General features: G+C 41.9%; 1 protein-coding gene across 5 annotated transcripts in view; it reads left to right on the top strand.

Moving 5' to 3' along the window:
* The first annotated feature begins 1 nt into the window (after window position 1).
* LOC130610309 (protein mono-ADP-ribosyltransferase PARP14-like) overlaps window positions 2-23,756 on the top strand; it is a 29,051-nt gene continuing 5,296 nt past the window's right edge. For 3 of the 5 annotated variants that reach the window (XM_057430060.1, XM_057430062.1, XM_057430063.1), the window contains exons 1-13: window positions 2-176; window positions 482-705; window positions 3,308-4,849; window positions 5,708-5,795; window positions 13,187-13,384; window positions 14,384-14,671; window positions 16,538-16,774; window positions 17,571-19,825; window positions 20,220-20,453; window positions 20,737-20,958; window positions 21,976-22,066; window positions 23,004-23,153; window positions 23,680-23,742. In XM_057430060.1, coding sequence (XP_057286043.1) covers window positions 2-176; window positions 482-705; window positions 3,308-4,849; window positions 5,708-5,795; window positions 13,187-13,384; window positions 14,384-14,671; window positions 16,538-16,774; window positions 17,571-19,825; window positions 20,220-20,453; window positions 20,737-20,958; window positions 21,976-22,066; window positions 23,004-23,153; window positions 23,680-23,742 — 5,767 coding nt within the window. Of the gene's footprint in view, window positions 177-481; window positions 706-3,307; window positions 4,850-5,707; window positions 5,796-10,915; window positions 11,126-13,186; window positions 13,385-14,383; window positions 14,672-16,537; window positions 16,775-17,570; window positions 19,826-20,219; window positions 20,454-20,736; window positions 20,959-21,975; window positions 22,067-23,003; window positions 23,154-23,679; window positions 23,743-23,756 lie in introns of those variants that run through there. The other 2 variants (XM_057430061.1, XM_057430064.1) reach the window with 2 other exon arrangements.

Below are 23,756 nucleotides of genomic sequence, written 5' to 3'. Positions count from 1 at the left end.
TATGGCGGTGTCGCCGCTGCTGGTGCGGCTCTGCCCCGCGCCCGACGCCGGCGAGAAGGTGTTGCTCAAGCTCCAGAGCTACTTCCAGTCAGGGAAGAGGTCGGGGGGCGGCGAGTGCGAGGTGCGAGCAGGTCCTGTGCCCAACACCTATTGGGTGCTCTTCCAGCAGGAGCAAGGTGCGTACGGGCTTGGGGAGAGGGGCTAGGTCGGGCGGTGCGGCTCTAAGGCGGCAGGATCCGCTGCTCCGCATGGTCCCGCCGCCCGTACTGAAGGGGTGAGGGGGCTGCTGAGCCCCGCCACCCCGGAGGGCTGCTCGCAGGCAGGCCGTGACGCCGAGTAACCGTGTGAGGGGGCTGGCCATGGCTCCCATGGGCACCACTGGGTGGGCAAGGGGCAGGTGGTCTCTGTGACAACCACTTGTAGCAGTCAAGCTGTCAGGTGACTTTATCAGCCTTGTCGGTCTGTCCCCAAATTACTGCAGATAAGAAGAGTGTGGAATCTCGCACGGATCACGTTGTGGAAATCGGTGCCAGGCACCTGAAGGTAGTCATCCAGCGGGGAGAAGGAGACCTGAGCAAAAGCCAGTTTACAAAGCAGGCATTCCCTAGCTGCCCCATCCTCTCCGGCTCTTCCCCACCTGCTCAGCAGGAGCAGCAGGCAGCCAAAGGCCATGGAGACCCCACAAGAGAAGTCATTACTAAAAAGGTATGCCAGTGAGAGCAGTAACAGCCAGTGCCACGACTGCTTGTAGTTTCACAAGTCCTTTGTGTTGCTTTATGTTGTGCTTCAATAGTTCATGACAAGTATGTTCACTCAAGTTACAGAATGTTCAATGTCAGTTACATTATCTTAGTCAATAAAATGGGGATGACTTTGGAATGGTGTACCACAGGTCATCCATACATGCTAACAGGCAGCATGCTCTCCAACATGGCTTTGGTATGTGCCAACCACTGTTCCTCAAAGCAGCACCCTGGTAGGTTTCAGGAAATAGAATGCACTGAGGATTGCTCCCAAAAGGTGGAAGAATTGTATAAGATTTGGATCCCTCCCTGCCACATAGACCTCTAACACTATTTCAGCACATTTTGCACCTTCCAACAGCCCTAATTGCTTCCATCCTTTGCCTCAGTGTTAAAAATATCTGCTCTGATTTGGTGCAGCACCATTTCAGACACTTTGAACTAGAAGTTATGCAGAAAAGACCAACTGTGTGTTAGGGACATGGGGTAGGGCCAGGCCACGCGTTACATGATGTGGACATAACTCTACAGAGAGACTGATAGCTGCCCCCAAAGGGTTTACCCTGTTTTGTGTAGTATAACAGGTATAGCATGTGCTAATGATGCAAAGGGTTAACAAATGTACAGGGGGGTTAGGGTTGAGCCACTTGCTTAACAATGTTACTGCTTGCTCTGCTTACTGTACATGATATTTGCAATGTACGAGGGGATAGGTCAAACCGCTTACTTAACAATGTTACTGCTTGCTCATGCTTATCCTACTTGCAATGTACAAGGGGATAGATCTTACTTAACAATATCATTGCTCACTCATGATTATGCTAGGACAAGATATAAGGACATAGTTACTGTCAAGAAGTAGGGACCATGTCTTGATTCCTGTCCTTTGGACGCCTCCGTGTATGCTAGAACTAGATATAAGGACATAGCTATTGTTAAGAAGTAGGGACCATGACTTGATTCTAGTCCTTTGGATGCCTAGGCCGGCTGAAATTAGCTCTGCGCTTTGGACAAAGACCAAGCCTCCAGGGAGCATGCGTAACAACCAGAGGTGGAAAGTTCAGGCTCGAGGAAGACTCATTTACTTCATCTCGAGACCCTCCCTCACGACTACTATGAGGCACTGCGCAGGCGCAAAGGACTTCTTAGCTCATTATAATACAAAGCAGGAATAGGGCATGAATATGTATAGGCGTGTTATGCAACCTCATGCATATATATAACTTTAGAGGACAAATGTAAAGGGGAAACAATGCTGAGGTGTGCATGCTTTTGGAGGAGTTATCCCCCGTGCGCCTTAGTGCTGAATAAAAGGCATACCTACTTTGCAACTTTAACAAGTTGTGGAGTCTATCCGCGCATCACTAAATAGTGGTTACCTTGCATCTGTAGCCGTGTACTGCAAATTTCTCTATCCTTCTGTCTGTGCAAAGTAAAGATGTGAATATGCTTTTTATTTTTCAGAATCCGGTTTTCTGCCTTAACCCTGAGTTACCAAAGCATGACTTTTTAAAAATATAATTAAAGATCAATGCAATATTAAATGTTCTGTTAAAACACCATGTAGCTCTGTTGCTAGACACGAAGGGGACAGGCAGTTTCTGTTGGGGAACCTTGGCAGAATGGTGATGGCCCCAAGTCATAGTTACAATTAAAGATTGATTTTTTTAACAGGATTCTATGATTAAAATAGCATAGAATTAATGATCAGAATAGCACAGGATTTCTACATGCAGAATCCATGTAGGAAAATTTTATAAATAGCATAGCACTGAATTTCGCAGCAAATCTTAGCTTGTGGTTTCTAATCACTTCTGCAGACCATGTCAAATCTTAGTACTTGGCTTGCTGTATTGATGTAATGTATCTAGACTTGAAAAAATACATGAAAGTATGAGTCATTTGCTCAGTTCTCAGAGAAAGCAGAGAATGGTGGAGGTATCCCTGGCCACTGGAGGATCACGGGTCTCACTGTTCAGGAACAGTTGTGATCCAGGTTCCCACCTGGTACTTGTAACTGCTTGCTTTTGTAGACAGTGATCTGCATGCTGATTAGCTTCAAGGCCAGTAAGGAGAGGAGTAGTTGGCCTGGTGCTCAGGAACCTTGAGGATTGTAGGGAGAAGAAGTCTGTTTGCTCCATCTACTTGACGCACAGGACCTTCAGGGCATGATAATGAGAGGGGAAAGGAACTAATACGTGACCAGCTTAGTTACAGAGAATGGCTGTTTGTCTTATTAAATGGCGTAAGTTATGCTAACTGCATAACTGGAAGTCAGGAGCAGAGGATACTGGTCACACTCTCAAAGTAGCAAAGTTACTGTCTTTGTTCCTGCGATGCTGATGACATTAATAAGTTCCATTTTTGCTGCTGACTTGGAAGCAAATTGCTTTACTTACATATGTGTAATGTCAGTATACATGACAGAAAATACTATGTGCAAATTTGTCTATAGTAACCTGGCCCCACTGAGATGTACCAGAGCTTTTCCTTACTGAAAATATAGAAGCAGCAAGCAGACAACCTTATAAAAAATAAATAATGATTTCTTCTTATGTTTTTAGATATTTCTTACAGTATCTGCGACTCTGAATACCAGTATGTTCACTGAACATCAAAGGAAGAGAATTACCATTATATGTCCAAATTTAAAGAGAGAAGGAAATCCTGATATTGATGGATCTGAGAAACTGACGGGAGATTTTGCAGACATTGAAAAAGCTTATTGCTACTTTAAGGATATCCTTTCAGGCAATGAGCCGAACCTTGATTTTTCACATTCTGAAAGTAAGAATGGTTTGAAAGATGAAAATGGTCTGAATACTGAAGAAGTGAATGACTTTACAGTTCCATCAGCTCTCTATGAATATTTCAGTCATACCTGTAAAGAGCAAATCAAAGAACTATGTGAACGTTTTGGGGTGTGTATAATAAGTAAAGATCAGTACAATGGAAACACATCAGTAAGCTTCATTTCTGATAGAAGTCCTGCATTGATACAACAAGCTAGTGATTTTTTCATCAGAACTTTTCAGAAAAATGTGGAAAATCTGAGACAGGAAGAACTTCCTATTGCGAACAGCTACACATTAAGTGAGATAATAGTGAAATTAAATGCTAAGTTTAGTAATATTCTTGCCAAAGAGGAAGGGAATCTGTTGCTACTTCGTGGTCCCGCAAGTGAGATTTTAGCTGCCAAAAAAATTCTAGCAGAGGAAGGTGAAAACAGCCAAGCTGAAAAGAATTTGAAAATATCATCTGAACTGTACAAATACAGGAATGGAATTGAAGTTGATGCTTCTATGTTTAAGTTGTTGGAGACAATATTAAGCAAAGAAATTGAAGGCATTAAAGACAAATTTGATACCACAATTGAAAAGAGAGACGTTTCATATGACCAGAAGATGCTGATAATATTTAGGCCCAGGATCAAAACTTTTGATATGTCTTCGCATGCTACTGAATGCTTCATCAATGCATTTCAGAGTGCCTTTGCAATGTTAAGAGAAAAACTCATCAGCTTGAAGCTTTCAGAAGGTCAGAAGAAAAGATTAAATATGTTACTTAATGGGAAACAACTGGAAAATCTGCATGTAAAGCTTAAGAAGGAAGAAGACAAATTGATGTTAATTGGCTTACCAAACCATCTTTCTGATGCTGAAAAGTACATTATGAACTTTCTTCCCATCGAAGACTCAACACAAAGTAAAAATAGGACACCACTGACCTCTGATCTCAGCTATCAAGAAGATACAGGAGCATCTGAGAAGAAATACAATGGCAGGCAAAAGAATAATCTTACTTCTGAAGGACAGGCTAAGGCAAAGACAGAAGAAAATGACAAAGATACGTGTCCAATTTGCATGGAGATAATAAATAACAAAGAAACACTGAGAAAGTGCAAACATGCATTTTGCAGAAGTTGCATTGACCAGGCCATGACTTACAAGCAAGCTTGTCCTATTTGCAATACTTTCTATGGAGTCATGAGAGGAGACCAGCCAGAGGGGAGAATGTCAAGTAGAATTCTGTCTTCAGCTCTCCCTGGTTATCCCAGTTGTGGTACTATTGAGATTACATATAATATGCGAGGTGGTATTCAAACTGTAAGTATAAAGATTTATAAAAGAGATTTTTCCCACAGCAAAACCAATATTGAACATAAAATTAACTGGTTTCCTATCATTTTGATGCACTTCCAGCAGAGACATTTCTTTGTTCTGTACAAATCTGCAAGTATTTAATTCGGTATTTTTGGGTGCAATTAAGTAATGCAGTAGGAGTTAAATAGTAGCCATTTTATTTGCAGCAGGACAGAGCTACCTGTCTGTAGTTTGCACACTGGGGATAACTGAACTGAAATCTATGGAGTAATATCATTTAAACAGCATTTTGTGAGTATAGTGAGTATTTTCTGGGGAATTCTCTTAGCTGCAGACACCAATGGGCCAAAATGAATAATGGGCTGGCTTGTAAGCTTTTCAGGTGAGATATCAGCTTATGGTGTGTGCTTAAGAGTCATGACTAAGACTAAAAATGGGATGAATGAAAAAGTCAGGGGTGGGGTGACATGCATTTCAGAGAGCAAAGATGAGAAAACAAATTTTAAAATAACAATGGATACATGAGTGTTGACAAGAAAATGTGAATGAATCTTCTATGAAAGAAATCATCTAACGAGAAAACTCCTCAAAATCAGTCCTCCTCAGTCAAAGACGGGATAAAAAGTATTGCAAAAGCTGGGATGTGTCATTTTCATGCTTTCAAAACATTTATAATATACAATGGGGTTTTTGTTTTTTGTTTTTTTTTCTTTTTTTTTTTTGCAAAACAGAACAACCATCCAAACCCAGGGAAACATTATTCTTCAACTTTTCGAAAAGCCTATTTACCTGACAATAAAGAAGGGCAAGAAATTCTGCAGCTCCTCAGAAAAGCCTTTAACCAAAAATTGATTTTCACAGTGGGGGAATCACGTACTACTGGTGCAACAGATGTTATCACATGGAATGATATTCACCACAAAACTTCCATGGTGGGAGGACCTACCAAGTAAGTAGACTTCTCTTTATGTAATTTTATTGCTCTTCATGTAATTTTATTTATTAAATGAGTCAGGAAGGTTACCCTCAATATTTTCCATGTTAGAGCATTCAGATTTTGTCATTGACAAAGTGATTGTGGAATGCTCTATGGATCCAGACTTGAATGACAACTGAACAGTCCAAACAGCTGACCAGGATGAGCTCAGGCTTCTGTTGCCCTACATGCCACTCATTCACCAGTGAGCTGTGTAAAGCACCTATTCAGTTAATAACTGCTCTGGTTAGAAAATACTTATAGTATAGAACAGCAAGATCTTGATAGCAGTGAAGGTTGGAATTCTGTTACCTGCTGTTTTGCACCAGGAGGTGCTGGTCTGTTATGACCCCAGTAAAGACAGCACTCAGACTCTGTAAAATGTGATTTGAAATTCTACATATGAAGGCTAACAGCAAGAAGAGATTGTAGTATAGATATGGTTCTGTTCTTTTAGATGCTATGAACCCTGAGTTGTACAGCATTCAGTGGGCTTCTGATCAGAGCAGACGATGCCATGCCGACCACATCCGTACAAGGGGTTACCTCATTTTGGTTGTTTGAGCTATTGTAGGATTTTCTTAGTAGAAGAGAAACTCTGTTCAGTATTTCTTGAGGACTTGCTGCACTTCTAGATAAAGGCAAGGATACACAGGTGGTGTAATCACCAGCACCAAGTGGGAGCTGTCCGAGTCTGTCACGCAGCCATGGCATGTGCACAGCACAACACAGCCCTGAAGGTCATGCTGCACATCTAGCACAGCACAGCATGGCACAGGCCTGGGCCTGCCTCAGTGAACTGTGGATCACTAATTCCTCAATGTATAACAGCCTTCTGGTCCACATCACTACATTCCACCCCTTAATGCACATACCATTGGCCATTCTGAAAGATACAATTAACTGCAGTTAATATCAGTAAAATTTGGCTCCTGGGAAAAGTCTTACAGAGACAAGAGGAAGTCTTGGAACAATTCTTTCAAGCTTGTTTAAACCTCTCAGGGGCAGGTGTCTTCTTGCAAGCTCTCAAGGTTTATGTCTAGATTCCCCTTAATAGGCTAGGTTCATAAAAGGACAGAAAGTACCAGTTTTACTTTATCGCTTCCTTTGCCCAGCTGCTCGCCCTTGTTATCAGTTGCTTCATACTTACTTTTGGTGATGCACTACTTAAAATCCAGAGGTGCTATTATATTTGTGTTTTGGATGCTCACTTGGATACGCTTTGCCTCTGATTTTTACAAAGATGCATGCCTAAGTGCCCTATCATTTTCAAGTGTGACAGCTGGCAGCTTTGAAAATCAAGTTCTTGGTGTCAGTTTGAGCAACCAAATTCAGCAGTTCCTTTTCTTCAGTTTTTAGCTTTACAGATGTACTACCTCTCTAATCTGCAAAATAGGATCTGTTTTCTCTGTAGATTAAGAAAGAAGTGAATAAAATTTGTAGTGTTCTAAGAGATTTGGATGAGAAGGTTCTGTAGAACTGTGAAGTGCTTCATTGCAGAAGTATTATTTTTTTCTTCTCCTAGCTTCGGTTATCCTGATCCTGATTATCTGCACCGGGTTCGATTGGAATTGAAAGCAAAAGGAATTGAATAAAGGAATTTATCAGCTGTCAACCCTTAAGTGCAGTAACTAAACATGTAGGAGTTAATTTACTATTCAATCACTAAGAAGAAATTACTTTGTTCAACTGCTGCACTTAAACCACTTGTATTTAACAGTCAGCTAAGAAAAGTAATCTTTTTCATCAAGTGATATATGCTCTTTTTACATATCATTTACTTCCTCAAATAACGCTTCCCTAAATGTGTAGCATTTACAGAATTTGGGTCTTGTGAGTGCAGTATCAGTACTCATTGCACTTGTCAAATTTCAAATTGTGTATCTTATTTTACCAGTGAATCTGATCTGCACTTTTTTCCCCACAAGCCCTCAGCCTGATCACTACTAGCTTCTATTTGATAAAATGCTTTAGCTTTGTGTTATTACGTCTATCATCATGGATAGCATCACGTAACTCATCTGCCTAGAAAATTTCTATGCAGCTGTTCATCAGCTGTTATCAGGCTGTGGTCTTTCACTTATTTGCCTTTCCAGGATAAAAATGGCAGTAGTGGTTTGGGGTTTACATGTTAAATTAGCATGGATAATTTATGAAGGGATATGTGGATGCTGATGTGGTGCTTTTAACCTGTAGGAGTGCTAAATGCTGAGGCACATTTGAGTAAATGGTGCCTGTGGCCATCTCTGATCAGGGGGTCCTGGTTCTGTGCCTTCCATCGTGTTTGAACTTAAATACAACTTTTACATCAGCTTTACAACTATAAAACTATATTCTTCCCATTGGTGCAGCCATAATTTTTAGTGAGTTAAACCATTTTTTTTAGGCTATTGAATATAACCAATAAACAAAATATAAACATACCATCTGCCCAGTTCTGCATTCTTCTGTACAGCTTTTCCCTCCTGTTTTAAGTAAGTATAGTTGTTTTGTTTGTTTGTTTGCTTGTTTTATTTAGGAATTTACCACCAGCACCACGACTTGAGGTGATTTGGACCCCATGCTACCTCCCTTTTATTTCTCTTTATTTTAGGTTCCCACATTGTAAACAGGCAGTATTACTTTACCTCCCTGACTTTCATGTGTCATAGTATCAGCACTGTTTGGTTTCCATGTGGGTTACAATATCTCTTCTACTGTGGTTTTGTTTTACCACATTTGTTTTCACATTTTACACTATTTCACGTTTCCTCCTTTTCTGTGCAGTAAGATACTAGCATTCCAGTTGTTTCTAAATGGCTGTGCTTTTCTGCACAGTGAAACAAGCTGTGAATGTCAAATCTCCCCAGTTTCTTTCAGTTGCTCGTGTTGCTTTCTGTCCCTGTTAGACACTTCCTCAGTGTTAGGCCCCTGTCTGATAACTCACTGGCTCCCGTTTTATCTGTGGCAAAGTTTGCAGGCTGAGTTTTGCAGTGGAGTCCTGGTGACTGTCTCTGAAAGCTCCCAGACCTTTATCCTATAACCAGCTGTACTGTTTATGAAGAAACTTAACCGATCTGCTTTCAAAGTCAGATATTGGATATAAGGAAGAAGTTCTTTACTGTAAGGGTGGTGAGGCACTGCAATGGGTTGGCCAGGGAGGTTGTGAATGCTCCATCCCTGGCAGTGTTCAAGACCAGGTTGGACAAAGCCTTGGGTGGTATGGTTTAGTGTGAGGTGTCCCTGCCCATGGCAGGGGGGTTAGAACTAGATGATCTTAAGGTTCTTTCCAACCCTAACTATTCTGTGATTCTATGATTCTACTTTGCCTGGGTTACAGCAAGAGAGGAGAGCATGTACCTGGGCAAACTGTTGAGAGAACGGTAAATTAAGAAACAAAAGATTAATGGCCCACTGAGAAACAAAGGCATCCCCATAGGCCCACTCAGCATGTCTAACAAAACCAATTTTCATTTATCTGCTATTTTAGTGTCTCAGATTTGGGCACATTAGTAAAATACACAGCAAGAAATAGCTGAAACTTTGCAAGGGGAAGTCCTGGGCACATGGCTGAAAATGCCTCAGCTAGCTGACACATTGGTCTGGGAACACTCTTTCATAGAATCATAAACTGGTTTGAGTTGGAAGGGACCTTAAAGATTATCTAGTTCCAACAGCACTGCCATAGGCAGGGACACCTTACACTAGACCAGGCTGCTCAAAGCCCCATCCAACTTGACCTTGACACTTTCAGGGATGGGGCATGTGAAATAAGAGCTCACTCCTCTAATCAAGATAACAGAGTTTTATTGAGGGACAAAGTCAATAAAGCAAAAGTAACAGCGCTGGGTGTGTGACCACAGCCAGAGGCGCACTGATTAGCATTTGTTACAGGTTTATATACTTTCACTATTGCATTAGTCATATGCATATTCATAATTCCCGCATATAGGCAGGGAATATTATAACTAGCTCCAGGAACTTATAAGTCTCCTCCTCTTGGCGTCTGAGCACTGCTCTCCGGTGATTGTGGGCAGGGGTCTCCAAGATGAAGTAATCAGTCTTCCTCACAGTGTACTTTTCACCTTTGGCACAGTTGGATGCCCCAGTAATCACAAAACTAGCTGACACCAGCCATATCTGTAATTTTTCCAATAGCTGGCAAAGATTTAGAACAGTATGACCTTCGTCCAAAATTTACTGAAAGCAAAACAGGATGAGCAGACAAGGAGTATCCCAAGCTAGCAGAAGTTTGGGAGGCACTGTCTCTAAACTAATTGATAAGTAGAAGGATGGTGTGAAGTAATTCACTCAGGCTTAGTGGGGCCACTAAATTCTGTTATCTCACCGCAGACTTACAACACAAGCATTGTTCTTTATCGTCAACCTAAGCTAAGCTAAAAGTACTTTAACCCTATGTTTTCCAGGCATTAGCTCTCCTCATATCAACACACACTCCCCCCCCCCCCCCCCCTTTTCTTTTACCTTTTCAAATTCTTTTGCTATGTGACTCCATTTTGCTCAAGAGTTCTGGCCATTTTCAACTTTTTGTCTAATCTTGTATCTTTAGCGAGCTTTGCAAACTCATACAGTTATATCCACATAGCAACACCTATGATTTGCAAAAGCCAACGTATTTATGCGTTTATCACAGGCATTCACAGCTTCTCTGGGCAACCTGGTCCAGAGTCTCATCACCCTCACAGTATTTCTTCCTAAGAAGAAATTGCAATCTTGCACAGTGATAGAAGTATTTCTGATGGAGAGCGATGGAAACGAGTAGTTTCACTTTGCGCCACGACTTGGTTTCAAAACGTAACGCAGGGAGAGTATTACCCACTGCCTGAGTTACAAGCTCAGGCGCTGAGAACAGCTGCATTTGTAAAACCAGGTTCTGCCGCGGCTCTGTGCAAGTACCGCGTTACGCTCACGGCCTCCCGAGCGGAGCGGGCTGCGTAACGAAGGCTGCTTACAGCGGCCGGCGGCGGCACCCTTCCTGCCCTCCTTGTGGAGGGGCAGCGCTCCCCCTGCAGGGCGGAGCCCGGCGCTGCTTTTGCCTCCGTCGCTGAAGAAATGAAACCGAAACTGAAGGGGTGGGGATTGGGGTTGTGGTGTAGGTGCGGCCATGGCGGGGCAGCGGCCGGGAGGCTTCCCGCTGCTGGTGCGCGGCGACTGGGGCTCCGCCGAGCCGCCCCCCGCCCTGAGGAAGAAGCTGCTCCGCTACTTCCAGAGCCAGAAGCGCTCGGGTGGCGGCGAGTGCGAGCTGCGGGCCGGGACCGGGACGGTGACCGGGCACCTCCTCGTCTGCTTCGTGCACCCCGAAGGTGAGCAGCCAGGGTAGGGCCACCAATGGCCGCTACCCGCGTTTGGGAACGGGAGGTCCGGCGGTGGCATCCCTCCCCTCACCGGTGTGTGTCGTATTGACAGTGAGGCAGCGGGTGCTCGACCGGCGGGTCCATGAGCTTGAGTGGGAGCCCAGAGGGCAGCTGTCGCTAGTCGTCACCGAGCTGCCTGCGGACGGTTGCCAGACGCAGGTGAGGCGGGCGGGTTGGCGTGGAGGGCGGTCGGGCGAGCGGGGCCGCGGTAACCGCTCTTCTCCGGTTCCGCTTGCAGGAGGTGGCACCAGCTGGCGAGGCCGCCGAGGCGTCAGGTAGGGTCTTCGTGAGGAGCGGTGCGGGACAGGGACTCCGGGTCTGTACACCTCTGGCTCGGGGGTGGGAGGGACAGGGAACGGCGACAGAGCCGTCTGCTGGTCGAGAGCTTGCCCAGGCTGGCGTTGAGATGTGCTCTGTCATTTCATCACCTCCACCACTCCCCTTTGTTTTTTAAAAAGTAAATTTAATGTAATTTATAAAGGATAGCGCTTAAGTAAACTCCAAGACGTGCATAAAACCTGAACGAACTAACTTTCCATGCAGTTTTTGTTGTGGTTCCAGCAGACATCATCTGTGTTCTCCTTGTGGACCAGAGCTGGATAGTCACACATGCCGCCTTTATCCTACATGCAAGTTATTTGTGCCAAAAAGAGTGGCGCACAGGTGAAGACTGAGGGTGCAAGGCCAGGAAAGCAGCTTGACAGATATTGCCATTACTTTTTGGTTTCTAATTTAGCTGTGTTCCTTATTGTTTCAAGCCAGCAGGTAGCGATGTGGTGCAGAGTCAGCATACATCATGATAGACACTTTTACAGGGGTGCTTGACTTCTAAAGGCACTTCCTTCCAGGGTGGAATGTCCTCAACAGATTTCTTGTTCAACACACAGTTCCTCTGTGAGGGCTGTGCTGTAATGCACGGGAGGATGCGCTTGCAGCGGTTCATGAAGCATGATGGTGTGCTAGTTTGGTTTTTAACATTATGCCTGAGGCTTCTTGAGCTTAAAGAGTGTTTCTGTGACCACACTTGACATATGGTTTGCAAAAAGTAATATATAGAAGTTTGTGATTCTGACAATGTCAAATAAAACTAAATTCAATCTGTGCTAGCTCCTGGTACAGCAAGAGTGTGACTCTTCTTGAAGTACCCAGAAATCATTGTCATTTATGTATAGTTAATGAATCTCAGGTGTCACTTCCAGCCTGCCAGAATAAGGAAACTTATTCTGTGTGTGTGAACTCAGCAGGAGAAGACAGGCAAGCATGACACTTATCAAACAGACACCACTGTATTCTTGCTTCATTGATTTTCATTGACCTCTATGCTGCAATAGTGCCCTGGTCACCTGGGTCGCTTGTGGTGTTTCTCTAATGTAGTGTAGAAATAATGATCTTGAGCTTAAATAAGTAAATAAATACCCCCCCCCCCCTTTTTTTTTTCCTTTGTATGAGTTCCTTTAGGAAACTCCCCTCTTCACTGGCTACCTCAGACATGTCAGTTCCTTAGGGATAGTATGCAGTGGATGCTGAGTTCTGGGTAACGTCCCTGCACAGAGCTTCCCTGCTGCCACCAGCCCTGCTGGGGAGACCTGTGATAGAACATCTGTAGCTGTGTACCCCAGGTACACCTGAGCTCTGCTGGCACAACATGTGTAGACCCAGCAACCGCAGCAATGGCTGGAACTGTAAATGAAGGGGCAGAAAAGTGATGGATACCCTGATCATGGATTTGTAAAGAAGCTTTCATAGCCATTATTTATGCTGCTCTTGCCTGGGGATTAATGGAAGCCTTTTCTCCTCACCTGTTTATGCAACAACTCATGCTAGTGATATGCTCAGCTTATTTGGGATTTGAAGGCTGTTGTGATAAAAAACAACACCTGAAATACTATTTGCCTGTTCTTTTTCCTCATCTTATTCATGATCTGAACAAAAAGTGTTGTGAAAACTTGGAAGATAATAAGCTTGGGGGTTTTGTTAACTCTTGCACTAGGGAGTGATGTTTCATTTCAGGATCATGTGAGAAACTGGAAGTGAAAAAAGCAAGCCCTAGGAAATCTGTCATAGTAGTAACTGCTGCCTCTGGGGAGGAAATAGAAGATGAAATTGTGGAAATGTACTTTGAAAATAAAAAGAAGTCTGGTGGGGGGACCATTAAGTCCTACGTCAAAAAAGATCAGCAAATGATCATCACCTTTCAGGATGAGGAAGGTATGATTGTATCCTTTGGCTGTTATATAACTAAAGCTCACTTCTAAAAATAGGCCTTTACCAGTGCTGGCTCTCTTTGTGGGCATTGATCCATCAGAAATGGTGTATTATTCCGAAGTCTGGCAGGATGTAAAAGGAACAAATGTGCCTGTCCATCCAATACAGGCGTGTGCTTCTGACAGAGGTTCTCTAGAGCTGTCCCAAGTATGTGGATCAAGGCTCACAGAGAATAATGCTGGAGAAATGATGTCAGGAGACCACAGAATATATAAGCTTTAATTCCAGTTTAGGAGACTGGATAAAGCATAGTACATTATTAACTGCAAATCATGGGTAAATACTATTGTGTTGTATCTTCTTTCATATTCATTTCAGTTGCAGGGTTTTGAGAATTGGAAGGAAAAGTTGTAGTACATATGTATTTATAAGACAGAGAGGTGAACGCTCACCTTTATGGTGTAAAAGATTTTTTAGAATAGCTTCAATTTACCTGATTTTTACTCTATTTTTCTCTACACTAAAGTGCTGTTGGCTACTTGTTAGTGTGTGAAGGATGTATGCAAAAAGAGGAAACCGTTTATGCAGAAAGAATAGTTAAATATTGTTAAATATTTAGCATAGTAAAATATAGTTACATAGTTAATAGTTAAATACACAAAATAAGCAGGATGGAAGACCATATCTTTATTTGCTATTTATTAAACGTTACTTATCTGGAGAACAGTTTCTTGCTCTTGAGGTGTCCTAGTAGGAACCAGCACTTACCTCAAAAAATAACTCTTTTCTTTTCTCTCTTGGGGGACACTGGGGACATCTAGAACATACAGTAGCTTTTATCCTGACCCTAACATTCAATGTAGTTTTGTCTTATTTCTGTCCTTCTGTGATGTAATAAAATATGTCTGGCCAGGCTTTTAAAGTAGAGTGTAATTTAACATGTTGCTCTGCTATGGCAGGAGGGGAAGGGAAGATCATATCTTTGTTTTCTTGTGGAACTAGATGCCCAAAACGTTTTGCAAAGGAAGCATCACTCTGTGAAGAAAATTGACCTGTTTGTGAAGCCATGGCAAGTGGATACTCTCCAGGAGCCAGGCCAAGTGGAGGACTCTCAAAGATCCCTGCCTTCCGCCAGAGTTGTGCTTGAGAATGTGCAGGAGACAGTAAAAGACTGCATGTTAATTCTGCTGGTAGAGAACATAAGTGGCTTGTCAGAGGATGATGGTGACTTCAGTGTGGAAATGATACCTGAAGTACATGCTGCTGTAGTTACTTTTACTGGAAATATTGGTAAGGAGTCAGAGTTGTGGATCTTTCTTATTAGCTACTTGTGTGTGTGTGAGGGAGACTAATATTTTCTGTCATAGGTATAAAGTTTAATCTGATGTGACGTCATTTCAAATGAGGATTTACTCTACTGAAGTTAATGACATGCACTATATACCTTACAGAAAAAAGGTAGACAGAAGAGGGTTAGTAAACCCTCTGATTTGGATAGTAAACGGAACAGGTGGGACTAAAACCAAAATCTAACTTTACACAAGCAATAAAAGGATGTATTTGCTCTTAGAAAAGATTGATGATAAAGGCTCTCCTTGCCAAAAGGTGTCACATGTGTAGTAAGTTTGTATGGATTTGAGGGAAAATTGAACAAGTAGATGGAACAAAGGTTTTCAACATTATTAAATAGGCTGCATTAGGCCTGTGAAATCTACTGTAATAGGTTGGAGGCTGGGAGAGTATTAGGGAAGCAGCTGTTCTCTAGAAAGGTGCCTGTTGTGGTCATTGCTGGAGACTGCACTGCATGGACCCTGGGATGCTGAGGCAAGTGATGCTGTCCTTATGCAGACTAACAGCTGTCAGTTGTGTGAAGTGTGGGACACTGTGTGCTTTGCCTGATGCTGCAGTACCAGCTAGTCTAAAGGTACTGCGTGCCTACTGTGATTTTTCTTTTTTTTTTTTAGGGTATTTGATACCCTAAAACATATATACCTTCTCTTCTGCCTTATTAGTGATTTACGGCAGTGGCATCTTCCAGGTGACAGAGAGGTATTTGCTCCTGCTTCTCACCAGTGACACATCAGGGGCACTTCCCGGTTGAATTACGGTTGATATTATCGACAAATTCCATCCCAGGACATGGGCAACAGTGAGTGATCTGATAAGACCAGATTCAGAAATAGTGTAAGCCAATGCCATAGATGATGTTGTAGAGATAACAGCACCATGTTACCAGGAGAACTGAATTACACTGATGTGGTGAACTGGTTCCAGGATTCTTCAAGTGCTGCTGCACTTGAGCTCTTTTAGGGACAAGGTACATATACTTGATTCAGGGTGAGGAGATGGGATAGGAAAGAAGAGAGAATTCTGTCTTCTGTGTAGAAAAATTGTAAATCTCTTTAGAAGGTAGAACATGGTGAAAATATGTTATCTGCCACTTTGACTCAACTTAGCGGGAACAGTGGTATTATTGGTAATATGTAAGAATGAAGTTGCTCAGGAATCTTAAAGTTGTGAAGGGATTAGTCTGTGGTGTAACTAAACCAAAGAAGTTTTTAGTCTCTGAGAAAGTGTTTTCTGCTTTAGAAGTCAGAAATTATTTGCCTTTCATACTGTGGTCTAGTCCCAGGTTTTTGGTGTAGCCTTTAGGAAATAAATAGATCCTTTAAAAACTTAATTGTGTGTTTGTCTGGCAAATGTAAAAGACTGTCGTTTACTGTGATGACAACAGGGAGGAAACCCAGTGAAAATAGAATGTGTTTATCATAAACCTGAAAGAATCCAGATTTGAACTGTTGACTTATGTCTGATTAGTTGTGTATAAAGCCATAGCCCAAAAATGAACCTGATCTTACTTTGTTTAGGATAGACCCAGTGCTACTCAGTAAGAAAACCAGTGACAGATTCTGGCTACAGTAGTTGTAGTCAACAATTGTGATCAACCATGTGGTAAATACTAGGTGACAGATACTTAATATGTGGAAAGAAGTAGCTTTGTGGGCACCTCTTAGTTGATAGATGCTTTGTAATTCAGTGCTGTGGTCAATGCACACAAGGATAGTCTGCTACCATCATGATAAGAAAGCAAGATAGTAGTTTGATCTTGGTTTTTCTTTTACTGTTTCTTTTTCTTTTTTTCTTCTCCTGTTTTAGCTGCAGGGGAATTTGTTGAGAAGTTTAATCAAAACCACAGAGCAAAAGAACAAAATATTACTGCACGGTGCCTTGAGCTAACAAAAAGCATTAGGGCTGAAAATATACCACCTAACATACCCAGTGACCATATAACCATCTACTTTGAGAATAAGAAAAGTGGAGGTGGGCATGTGGAGGATGTTCAGCAGCTGCCTGATGAAGATGCAGCTATCATTACATTCAATGACCATAAAGGTAATGCAGAAATACAAATCTTACTTCTTTGAGATCCTTTCATTTAAAGATCCAAATGTGGATTTTCTAGAGAAATGCCTGTTTTGTCCTCATAATACAGTAGGTCTGGTGCTTTGTCAGCAGGTCTCTGCCAACTGGAGTGCAAGTTTACATTTTGGACCAGCTGAGCATGCAGCATAGAATAGTTTATTTCATCCAGGCCTTGATCCTGACAGAGTTCTGGTTACAGTTTCAGTTCAGTAGAGAAAGCACAGGCCTACCTAGTGCAGGACACATCCCCTCCAGCTGTCACCTTCACCATCAGCTGCCCCATGGCAATGTGTGCTGTCTGGCTTGTGTGAGGACAACTTCTTAGGCCGGTTTTTGGTCAAAGAGCAGGTGCTGTGGTTTTTCCAGCCAGTGACAGAAACGTGAGCATCTGTGGAAGGTGGAAGACAAGAGAGAAGCTGGAGGCATTGGAGTGAAAGGGGAAGCTGGAAGGAAGTTGAAGAAAGTAGATGCTCTTTTTGGGGGAGGGGGGAAATGGAGGAGTGATACAGCATATAACAGAAGTGGGGACAAAGCTGTGTGTACCTCCTGGAGGTGGATAGTGTTGGTTTCTAACTGTCTCTCTTAGTTTTTGGCATTTAAAACCAGTAACTCTTGAATAACTTGGAATTATTTCTAGCTGGGAAATGAATGAAAAACTCTTCTTAGACATAAGAAACATTATTATATAAAATACAAAGTTAAAAAAAACACTCTTGGTTTTAAGTTCTAGCATAATTGTTTGGGATTTTTTGTTTGTTTGTTTTAGATGTAACCAATATCTTGGCAAAGAAGCATTCACTCAACAAAACACCAATCTTTGTCTATCCTTTCTACACCTCACTGGGAACAGCTCTATATGGAAAGGAAGGGCCACAAATAAAGAAGCCAGATCCAATTATATTGCCTCTGGATTCATATATCTGGTATTACTTGCTGAAAAATAATAGACTAATTGAGACAATAAGTTGTGAAATGGCAAAGCATAATTGTGCGCTAACGTGGCCTGAACCCTGCTGTGCAGACCCAAAAGTTACTTTGCATCCTTCAGCTACTTTGTCTGAGCAGAAGCGATCAGTATCTAGAGTGATCAAGACATGGAATGAAAATGTTTCCACAGCATTTTCAGATAGCATATCGAAGTACAAAGCAATTAAATGTCAAGTAAGTGCAGAGGTGTGGGAAGCCATTAGAAACAGCTTTACCCACGGTGAGTATCTGATAATCCCATATATTTCCAAGGACTTACTTGTTCTAGTAGGTGAAAAAGAAGTTGTGAAGAATGTTGAACAAGAACTGACCCTTCTGATGGAAAAGGCCACCAGAAAAATTGAAAGAGAAAAAAAAAGAACTGAAGAAATAGTGTTGGTGAGTCCAGGGGAATATGCAATTTTACAGAGTACTGGCCTTGAAGAAAAAAGTCATACGGAGTTCCCAGCCCTACAGATAAATTATGATCCTTTGCAGAAGATAATTAACCTATGTGGAATGCCCGAAGAAGTTTATAAAGTAAAAGGGGAAATATTAGAGAACATACACAAAATGGTAAAGAAAACAGTTAATGTCCACCCTTATATTTTCCAGTTTTTAGAGCATATTGATAATGAAACCCTGTCACAGAGCCTGTTCATGACAAAACAAATTAGTGCCTTTTATGAACTTTGCCCAGATGCTATCATCTTGAAAGCGAATGCTCCTGAAGATCTCCTAAAAGCAGAAGAAGAAATAAAGAAGGAACTGGTCTACAAAAGCATTACATTGGAGGATGAGTCAGTCCTCCAGAAGCAGGAATGGAGAATGCTCACTAAAGAAAACTGCTCTAATGAAGCTGTAACAGTCACTCAGGCACAGGGTCAGGTCATTATTGCTGGTTGTTCTCAAGCAGTAGAAAAAGCCTTTGAGGAACTTTTCAGCTTTATAGATAAAAACACACAAGTACAAAAGTTCATCACAGGAAAGCCCATGGCAGTCATAAACTTTTTTGAAAAAGAGAAGACCAGTGTTTGGGGTGAGTTACAGAATAAAGATGTGAAAGTTGACTTTATCACACAGAAGAAATGTAGAGTTATATCCTTGAGTGGGCCAAGAAAAGAAGTGCTGAAGGGAGTCACCTTAGTTGAACAAATTCTGTCTGGCTTTCATTATAAACGTGTGGTAATTAGAGAGCCAGGAGCCAAGTCATATTTCAAGGAGCGAGAACACTTCTTTGCTGCCAGTGCGAAACAAGAATTTGAGTGTCTAGTGAGGCTGGAAGAGCAGTCGGAAGAGCAGCTGGAAGAACAGCAAGGACATAGTAATGTAGGTAAACCCTATGGGCAGGTGACCATAGGTGGAGTTGTAGTAGCAGTTTATGAAGATGACTTGTGCACTCATCCCGTTGATGTTGTGGTAAATGCATCTAATGAAGACCTAAAACACAACGGTGGTGTTGCTTGGGCGCTGTTAAATGCAGCTGGTCCAGAGATACAGCAGGAGTGTGATGAGCTGGTGAAGAAGAGCGGGAGCTTGCAGCCTGGGTGTGTGGTTATCACGGGTGCAGGGAAACTCCCCTGCAAGAACATAATTCATGCTGTTGGGCCCAGGTGGAGGAAGGATGAAGCAGAACAGTGTGTGTGCTTGTTAAGACAGACAGTGAAGAGAAGTCTACAACTGGCTGAAACATTTCATCATCATTCTATAGCTCTGCCCGCTATAAGTGGAGGGATTTTTGGCTTCCCACTGGAACTGTGTACGTATTCAATTGTAGCCTCCATCAAGGAGACCTTGAAAGAATACAAGGGGGACATCAGCTTGAAGGAGATTCATCTTGTGGATATTGAACAGAATAAAATTCAGGCTTTCAGCAAGGCACTGGGAGAAGTGTTTTCAGATTATCCACCTTTCTACACTTCACTGCGTTGGACCAGTACAGTTCATCAGCCTAGGAAAAGGAAAATTTCTCAAAATAACAAGAACTTCCAATTGGTAACCACTGAGGAAGGCCTTGACATCATGCTGAAAGAAGGAAGAATTGAGGATGCTACCGTAAGTGTTTTAAATTACCTGCTCTTAAAGTATTAAGCTTCTCTTTTTTCTCTAAACCAGCCACATGTGTGAGGTCCTGATTACCTCAGTGACTGATGTGCAAGTTTCTCCTGGAGAGCAAACTTGCATAAACATTTTCCAAATGGAGGCAGAATGAGTAGACCAGGGATGCAGAATTTTCACTTTCTCCCGTTGGCTTGAAAAGTATTTCACTGTTAACTCAGCTTTTGTGTACTTTGGGCAGGTTTGTGATGCTAGGATTGGGCATAATTTCTTTGCTTAATCTCAGATAGCAGTCCCAAAACTTTACTTTGTAAATCAGCAGGCAGATTCATCAGTGCAAGATTTGAATTTGATACTTATAAACTAGAGGTTTTGCTTGTGTATTTTTCAGACGGACATTGTTGTCATCAGTGTTACCAAAGATCTCCAGCTTGATAAAGGGCCCCTCTCCAAAGCTTTGCTAAGCAAGGCAGGGCCAATGCTTCAGAGAGGCTTAAAAGAAGAAGGCCTAGGAAAAACACCTGAGGAAGGTTCTGTGTTGAAAACAAAAGGTTACAATCTAAGTTGCAGTGTTGTGCTTCATGCTGTTGTACCTGCGTGGTTACAGGGATACGCATCTACAAAGGTATAAGGGGTTTTATTTGCCTGAACTCTAATTTGACTGGTCTTTATACTGGGTTTAATGCCACTTTTTATTTGAAATGGGGAGAGTGTCGAAGAAGGTGAAAGAGGTTGGCCTATTCTTTCTTTACCGTGTGTCTGATACTTTGTTTACTAATATATTCCTTGTAAGGTATGCAATTGCTGTATTTTAATACCAAGAGGTAGCTAAAGGGGATGAGCTACATTGCATATACTGGAAAGAAAAAATTACTTTCAGTAACTGAAAAAATAATTGTGCTTTACAGGTCTTGGGTGACATCATCACAAAATGCCTGGAGATTGCTGAGGAACTATCTTTAAAGTCAATTACTTTCCCAGCGATTGGGACAGGGAATTTGGGGTTCCCCAGGTCTGTTGTTGCTAAATTACTGTTTGACAAGGTGTTTGAATTCAGTAGTAAAAATGGAGTAAATTATCTTGAGGAAGTTCACTTTCTGTTGCATCCAAAAGACATAGCTAATATTCAGGTGAGTTACCATATATTTCTGTCTCTGTTATATGCAAGTTTATTAGGGTTCTATCTCGTGATACTTGGCTGTCCGATAATCTCCAAAGAATCCACAGGGTGCTTGGACTTATACTAAAGAAGTTTGCTGACAGTCTCTTTCTTGTGTGTACTGAAAGTTCTTTTTTCCAGTAATGGTCACCTGCCTGTCCTGTACAGCCCTATTCTCTTCCCATCCTTTTCTGTTTCCTGGTAATAATATAGATGAAAGTGTAAGTGCCTTCGTCTCATGAGCTAGTCTAATTCTTCAGTACCAAGGACTTGCCTACAAATGAATTTGCTGCAACTCCTGCGTAGATGCCTTCACTCTTGGAAAGAGGAGTGCTTTCAATGGAGTACTAGTGTCTTTTTACGAAGAATAATGACGCTAGGATTGCTGTGCTGTAAACATCTCCTGTAGAAACGTATCAGTATTCCATATCCCCCTTTCTTCAGTATCATGTTAGCACAAATTTTCTATATCTGCACTGAAGTTACTCATTTCACACACAGATCTCTCAAAATAGAGTAGACCCCCTGTGAATTACTGCCCAAATAAACGTTTCTGCATGTCTTGACTTCTGCTATTTTGTGCAGCAGCTAATACATTTTGAAAGGCCAAACAGGAAGCTTACTACACCATAGTCTGAGCTATTGTGCACAGAGAAGGGTGGTATTAGCTGCAAGATTTGAATTGGAGTGTAAACTAGGCCATTGGTGTAAGGGTGCCATCTGTTAATGTATCCCTCTGGAATGGTAACTAGGGCTTTGACTTAGTTATTTATCAATTATGTCTGTTGCTCACACTGACTAACCTTGCTCTCTGAGAACAACTGTGTGTCAAGACTTGCCATGAGCATCTAGGCATATGGTATGAAGTAATTTGCATTAAGCTCTTCCTAAATATGTGTGGGGTTTTTTAACTTTAGACAGTAGAAATAAAGGTTTGAAAACTAATCTAAGGACTTCTACAAGGGTGGATTGTAATTTCCTTCTCTAGGAATTCTCAGATGAACTTAAGAACAGGTGTGGAAATGCTGTAGATGCTACAGTGCAGAAGACTTCTCCAAGTAAGACTAGCCAAGACACAGGTAAGCTTGCTTCACAGAAGTTGTATGCCTGCTGGATATTTTTATTCTTTTAAATATTCCAGGGAAGGTGTTCATTAAGGATGTTTAGATATTTGTTGGGCATGTCATTCCCAAAGTCCAAGTAACAGTTGAAATGGCTGCTGAAAAGACAGCATATAGTATTTTCAGGCTGAGCGTCTCTGTAACATCTGAAACAGTGTTGTAGGTGCTAAGGAAAAAAAAAAGGTAGCTGTGATTCATTACCTGGCTAGTGCCCCTACAGCAGAAGCTATCATGTGCTAAGGGCACAAGTAGGGATGTTTCTTTTATTGCTGCAGTACTTGATTAGTTCATGAACAGGTCAGTGTCTTCCTATGTCCTGGGAATGCAGGTGAGTTCCTGGTTATGTGTCTTCAAGTTGCCTCTTTGGAATACTCTTAAATCTTTTACACATTCAGATGAATAGCAAAACCAAAGTGAAATGTCTTTGGTTTTATCCGGCCTAATGGAACTGCAGAGTGTAGGACATGGTTGAAAACTCAATCCAGTTTTTACAAATAACGCGTAGGTAAAAAGTTCCTGTCACACAGTAGAGAACCTGCCTGAAAACTCTGTGAGACAGAGGAGCAAGGGAGTGAGACTTGGCGAATTTGCTGCTCTCTTACCTTGGAGTTTTGCAAAGGTTTATACAGTAAAATGTTGTGAGGTAGTGTCTGTATACCAGGTGTGAAGTGAAACAAGTTTTTCTGCCATCTCAGCAAGAATAGCAGTGACGGGAATAGGTGAAGGTTGATAAGAGACTCCTGTGAGAAGGAATGATTTTCAGTTAACATGGCAAGCAGTCTTCTTCACGGGCTGAATGTGGAGGCGGACTGTGGTCTCTGTAGGCATTGTGCACACGAACAAGTGCCTCATCTCTTACTTCATTGCTCCCTTCTGCTCTCTTTCTTTCTGGCAGCTTTCTCTGGTACCTCTTCAATGCCAGCACAGAATGTACATGAAATGACTATTGGGTCCATCGTGTTCCAGGTGGCAGAAGGTGACATTACCAAAGAAGAGGGAGATGTTATTGTAAACATAACAAACCAAACCTTCAGCCTTAAAATAGGTACTTTAGTTGACTTATGTATGAAAACAGGGTTAAGGGCTGGATAAGGAGAGTAAGAAGTATTCTTCCCCCTTCTTCCCTTCTCTCCCCTCAATGTTTCAAACCCTTTTGTTTCACAGTGTGGTTTCTGCTTTGCTTCTTGGGGTACAAAGGTTCAATTAGAAAGTGTCTGAAACTTCCTTTTTCTTGTTAATCTATATTGCAGGATGGCATGGTTAAGACTCTTGAGGAAAGGGAACCTCATAATTTTTGTTTTATGTAATCCTTCCATAGAACATCTGTCAGACTAAAGGAGAAGACAAACCTCAGTGACATTTTGACCTCAGAGAAACTTGTTAGGTTCTTTAGACATCACTTTGAATTGAGAAGCATAAACCTAAAATTTAGGCTGCTTTTCATTTATAACCTTTACTGTTATCAGGATTGAGATATTTTAGATATTATGTGGTATGCAGTTCTACCTCGGAAGGGACTTTATGGCATTAACAGTAGTAACTGTGGATTCATATGCCTTTTCTCATTCAAGGTGTCTCTAGAGCAATTCTGAACAGTGCTGGAAAAGCAGTTGAAGATGAATGTGCCCAACTAGGTATAGTACATTTC

Source organism: Pezoporus wallicus, unplaced genomic scaffold (genome assembly GCF_028554395.1).
Source record: "Pezoporus wallicus isolate ANWC-B61680 ecotype Strahan unplaced genomic scaffold, APGP_CSIRO_Pwel_v1 contig_5261, whole genome shotgun sequence".
In the NCBI taxonomy this organism is placed as follows: Eukaryota; Metazoa; Chordata; class Aves; order Psittaciformes; family Psittacidae; genus Pezoporus; species Pezoporus wallicus.
This window is presented reverse-complemented; position numbering and strand designations above follow the sequence as displayed.